The sequence below is a fragment of the Lepisosteus platostomus genome, chromosome 12 (genome assembly GCF_059453375.1).
Source record: "Lepisosteus platostomus isolate fLepPlt1 chromosome 12, fLepPlt1.hap1, whole genome shotgun sequence".
NCBI lineage: Eukaryota > Metazoa > Chordata > Actinopteri > Semionotiformes > Lepisosteidae > Lepisosteus > Lepisosteus platostomus.
Window position 1 is genome coordinate 22257582 of NC_142622.1, and position 6027 is coordinate 22263608.

At 42.5% G+C, this 6027-nt stretch overlaps 1 protein-coding gene across 1 annotated transcript; it reads right to left on the bottom strand.

Moving 5' to 3' along the window:
- Positions 1-396: 396 nt before the first annotated feature.
- Positions 397-4592, bottom strand: LOC148651289 (uncharacterized). The gene is made up of 2 exons (XM_088600289.1): positions 4508-4592; positions 397-2880 (listed from the first exon to the last, which is right to left on the bottom strand). The coding sequence occupies exon 2, from the start codon at positions 2497-2499 to the stop codon at positions 1750-1752; it is 750 nt and encodes a 249-aa protein (XP_088456415.1). The 5' UTR covers positions 2500-2880; positions 4508-4592; the 3' UTR covers positions 397-1749.
- Between the last annotated feature and the right edge of the window lie 1435 nt (positions 4593-6027).

Here is a 6027-nt window from a genome sequence, read left to right on the forward strand (position 1 = left end):
CCTGGATGAGACGCCAGTCCATCACAGGGTATAAAAAGACACACCAGTGCTAATTTTTCCAGGAGCCTATTTTTTTTAAATCAAAATATACTTTATTTCCATAACAACATCTATACACTTATATAGCGCTTTTCTGGACACTCCACTCAAAGCGCTTTTACAGGTAATGGGGACTCCCCTCCACCACCACCAATGTGCAGCATCCACCCGGATGATGCGACGGCAGCCATAGTGCTCCAGTACACTCACCACACATCAGCTATTAGTGGGGAGGAGAGCAGAGTAATGAAGCCAATTTATAGATGGGGATTATTAGGAGGCCATGATTGGTAAGGGCCCCTACTCTTACACCCCTACTCTTTTTGAGAAAAGCCCTGGGATTTTTAATGACCACAGAGAGTCAGGACCTCGGTTTTACGTCTCATCCGAAGGATGGCGCCTGTTTTACAGTATAGTGTCCCCGTCACTATACTGGGGCATTAGGACTTACATGGACCACAGGGTGAGCGCCCCCTGCTGGCCCCACTAACACCTCTTCCAGCAGCACCCTTAGTTTTTCCCAGGAGGACTCCCATCCAGGTACTGACCAGGCTCACACCTGCTGAGCTTCAGTGGGCTGCCAGTTGTCAGTTGCAGAGTGATATGGCTGCTGGCATCTCACAAACGAAACATTCTCACAAATTTGCTAAACATTCTAACTAGGTGTGAACTTCGCATGCAATAAGAACTTTCCGAACGGCGGTGATTAATATACCAGAATATCTTTGGACTGCGAGAAGAAACCAGAGCACCTGGTGAAAACAGTAAGTTCCCCAGAAATTGAACCTGGGGCCTCAGCACAGCGAGGCAATGCTAACCACTGCACCACCAAGCCAGCCATGTCTGGGTTAAATAACATTAAATCAGACTGTGTGTTCATTGCTTAACACTAACACCCATAAGAGAAAGCAGGCTTCAATGTCATTTAACTAAAGTATTGAAGCAGAGATTCAGGTTTTTTAACATGAGGAAGAAGGACATGGGGAAAGTCCAGCTGTGCATGTTTATTACACCCGAAGTTCAGATCATGAATACAAACAGCTCTTTAAAAACAAACAATGTAAGTAGGCAGTCCATTCAAGGTCAGACCAGATTTTTGTATTTTATCCCACTAGTCTCAGCATAAGCTTAATTGTACCCTTTTTAAAATACAAGTCAAAATAAAACTAATAAAACTAAACTGAACTGAACTATTCTTAGCTTTGTTCTCACTAGTAGTTCACTAGGTAATAATCCATCCATTTTCTAACCACTTTCTCCAATACAGGGTCAAGGGGAGTTGGAGTCTATCCAGGATGGGACACCAGTTCATTGCTGTGCACACACTCACAGCAGGGCCAATTTTCCCAGGAGTCAATTAACACACCAGTATGTTTTTGGACTGTGGGAGGAAACCGGAGCACCCAAGGGAAACCCACACAAACACATTACAAAACAAATTCCACACAAGTAACATCCCAGGAATTGAACACAGGGCCCCAGAGCTACAAAGATCAATAACAACCACTGCACCAATGTGCTGCCAATTTATAACCACAAACTGCTCATTTATTATGAAGTGTAAGGCAACTAGGAAACCCGTGTGATCTTGAGAAGCCATCTGATAAATGCTTGGCTTTCTTTCTTAGTTGGATAAGCTAATATTTGTAAGAGGAAACTCTTCTTTTCTAGTTCTAGAGTATTATGGAAAGTCCCAGGTGTTACAACGAACTATACAGGCGGGGTTTTGGTTCCAGCTTGGTGTTGAGCATCACACCTGCTACGCACAGCTATCTCACAATCCCCACTCTGGTTGTGTCCTGTGCTTGGTGTGACGTGCCGGTACTCTACTGGAGACATGGCTGAGTTACCCAGCAGCTTCTCTTTCATTTCGCTGCAGGCCAAGGGCGCCCCCACCAGACGAAGCCTGTCCCCACAGAGCTCCACCACAACCCTGTAAACATCTTTCAGCCCCGGATAGCGACTCAGAATCGCACTCTGCTCCTGGGCACTGTATTTGCTAAGATTGATGTCCTGTGTTTGCAAGGAGCATCCAGTGTTCTTTAACAGCTCTGAGAGGAGCTCCTGGGCATTTTTCATGTTTCTTGCCATTTTGGGGTCCTGAACATTGGGTGATAGAATCAATTTGCTGATGCTTTCCTCCACTTTGAGGTCCATTGAGTGGCTGCTCAGGATCCGGTCTATCTGCTGCTTTTGGAAGGCTTGGGTGTATCTCAGAGTGTAGGTATCAATGGTAAGACAGGTTTGAAAGTTCTGTTTTCTTTCCGGTTGGCACAAGGCAGCTCTGTGGTTCCAGTTGAGTTGGTTTCTTTCATTTGAAACATACTGAGGTGCCTCAGAAATGCCCCTTATTGGGGCAGGAAATATTCTTCTTCCTGGTGACTGAGGTAAATTCCTCTCATAGCTTTTGGGGCTGTGAATCAGATCAGTGTCATTTGAGCGCAGGCTGTTGTAACTCATCTCGTAGATTTCCACTTTTCCAGGTGGAGTGGGATGAACGCTACCTGGAGTGGTGCTGTAAGTGGGGCTGCTGTAACTTCTTCTAGGATGCTCCTTATTCACATACCTCAGTCTTGGTGCAGCAGAGTCTGAGCTGCCTCTTGTGCCTAGTGGCACACGGTGAGGTCCTTGTTCATCTGTCTGCCACTTGTCCTTGAGCCTCTCCTGAAGGTACCACTGGGTTTCACTTGAGTCCGTCTCAGTCCCCACCAGCCAGCACCTGCTTGACTGACTCGGCAGAGTGGAGCTTCTCCTGACCGGCTGACGTCTCCACTCTCCATCGCCTGGGGTGCCCGTCTCCCTCGCTGGTTGACTTTGCAGGTCTTTGGAACACTTTATCAACTTGTTTAAAAAAATAAAAAATGAAACCAGTAAGTTTTCATTGAACTTTTTTTTCCCTTAAAACAGAGATGAGATAATATGCAGGTATTTTTCTTATCAACATTTGGGAAAATGCACTATTTGGAAAAGGTCAAAGGAAAAGCCATAGTAATCCAAGGATATTGTTGCACAGGGATCAAGAACGGATTAATGAACAAAAAACAGCACATCAAAATGGGCCTAAACACTAACCGATTATACATAAGCATGTAATCACAGGGTGTATTTCATGTCTGGTGCTCTCATTGATCTTGTTCAATGATTTAGATTCTGGTGTACGCAGTAACTGAGTTACATTTGCTCATGTCACAAAACAGGGGGGTGTCAGACGTGCCCAGACAGAAACGGCAGCAAAATCCTGGAGCGGGCAGATACTTGGAAAATTAAGTTTAAGTTGGATAAAATGCAATCCGAGCCACACGGTTTCACAAAATTTGCCTCTGGGAGATGCTACCAGTCAATCAAAAGCAAAACTGCCCGGCATTTGAACAGTATCTTCCTTTTGGCCATCACCCTGCTTAAACACAATGCAGAAATACCAGATGTAGTGTGTGTGTGTATTTGTGAACTTGTGCGTGTTCTTTGTGTGAAGTGTTTAAGTATTATTGAATGGTTTCTATTTATGTGTTTGCACCATGACATCAGATTAAATTCCTTGGAGGTATAACTTGGCAAATAAATCAGTGATTCTGATTCTGACAGGAAATAGCAATGTGCAATATACACTTTGCATGGGTGATTTTGGACTGCAGGAGCTATGTGAGGGTATCTATGGAAATTCTTCTATGCTCTCATTAAGACAATGTGAAAAAGCAACAAGCTTCACTGCACATTGGTGAAACCTCATTTGGAATATTGTGTCCAGTTATGGTCATCTTTCCACAAAAAGCCTTGGAAAGAGCTTGAAGAAGAGCAACAAGAATGATTCCAGGTCTTGGGTGATTATCAAACTTGGACAGGTTAAAGGTGCTAATTTTCTCAAAGAACAATAAAAGAAGTCAAGATCCAAGTATATAGAAATCCTGAATTGTATAGGTGCCATCAACCTAGGGGACAGCTGTATGTTCAGCATTTGGAAATACAATTGGACAATTTCAGAAGCAAAGGAAATTCATTTCAGAGTGAAAATAGCTAAATGTTTTTAACGTAAAGAGTTGTGAGTTTCAGATTCCTGAGCCTGGCTATTGAGGCCCAAACTTCCTTCAAGAAGTGGCTGTCTGAATGTCTGGCTATTTTTATTCTTTTAGTGACCAAACTACAAAAGAAAAATTTGATCTGGATGGCTTCCTTTCATTTGTAGCTTTTTTAAGTTTTTATACTCTCAAGTCTTAATACCTTACAATATAAAGTACATTAATATATAAAATACTCCTTAATACATTATGTCACTCTGTATGTTTGTGTAAATACCGGCTAGTAGCTGCTAGATTTAGTTTGAGCTCTCTTTCTTCTTGCATATAGGAAAGCCTTGCATAACTCGTGTTTTGTATGTGCGTGCTGCCCTCACTTTAAAATCAGATTCCAAGAAATTCAGTTTTGGTCTTCGAACAGAACACACAGGTGAAGAAGAGTAAAATACATCCTGCACCTCATTCTTCTCTATCCTCTTGACCTTCAGGATGAAAGTTTCGCTTTCCACCTCCAGCACATGCTTATACTGGAATATTCGCTCTGCAGCTGTACAGGAACAGAGACAGGGGAGGTCAGTGAGCTAAAAAGATAAAAAGCCTCATATAACCCTCATAAAAACCTGGGAGCACACTGTTCCTTCAACTGCAGCCTCATATAAGTGTGTGCTGCAACACACTTTTATCTGTGGCTCTATCCCTCTTTGAATAAAATGCTTTCCTTGAATTTCATTTCTTTTATTTCTGTGAATAAAATGCTTTCCTAAAAAATCTTTAAAGATAATTTTAAGATGATTAGAGTTTGATTGCAAAGGCAAGATCAAGAAGCCAGATCCTGTCCTGATACATTATAATTTTAATTAATAGGACTATAAGAAAATAACCATGTAAATGTGTAACCTTTACAGATCAGGAGGCCATCCAGCCAATCTTATTCATTCACTCGTTCAAAGTGGTGGTTTATGTTTTATTAACCTCTCAATAAACACAGAGCATACCTATGACAGGTGTGAAGTTCTCTCCAGAAGTCCATATTGCCGGCATTCGACTTGTAAGCATTTCAGAGATTTTTACTTTTTTTTTGCTTGTTATTTTAAGGAATTTGACTTCAGGGCTTTCCCTGAGATGAAAGCGCTGAGGACCAAAATTCACCTTCTTGGTGCTTGAAGGTGACCAGGGCTTGGCCAGGGGTTCGAGTGGGGTACTGGACCCTTAGGACCTCTCCTCCCCAGGGCTGGGAGAAGTGATGGTGCAGCTTCTGAAGAATCCAGTCCCGGGGGAAGTGCGTGGGAACCTGGAGAACCTGGACTGTGTGTAGGTCAGTGTCCATGGTTGTTGTACTTCCTTGGTAACACTGGCCTGAGCTGGAATACCACAGGCTTCCTATGGAATACTTGCAAAAGCCTAAGAAAAAATCAAGTAACAGATCAAATATGCATTTGAATTCTGAATATGTCAGGAAATCCGACTCCAGGAGAAAAGTCACATAAGCATGAACAAGAGAATGCAGACTCCACACAGTTCAACCAGAGCTCAGGGAACTGAACAGAAGGACCCAAGAGCTGTGAGGAAACACACCTAACTGCCACACCACTATGCCACACTCTCCAGGAATTTGTGCTCTTATCGTTCAATAAAAATCAGAACTTTGCATTTTCTAGTCTTCCTGCTGACAGACACACTCATAATACCGTGAGCACAGAAACAACAGGTTGAGGAAGCTCACAAAGGGACTGCCCCCAAACACATCCCCACAAAATGCAAATACAAGCAAGCACACAATCACTATGAATAAACATACAACAAGGGAAGAAACACAGATAGAACAGAAATAATACAGTGGCTACTATTAATGTCAATAGTTTCAGTGATTACCTACATTTCCAATAATCCCATAGTTCAAGGCACTAACAGTGTGAATAACCTCTAAACTCAAATTTATTTATACAGTTCAAAATCATTTCAATCTTTTCCCTGTAAT

What these genes read in the sequence shown, in the direction of transcription:
- LOC148651289 (XM_088600289.1), bottom strand. Translation starts at nt 2,499, where the DNA reads ATGAGTTACAACAGCCTGCGCTCAAATGACACTGATCTGATTCACAGC.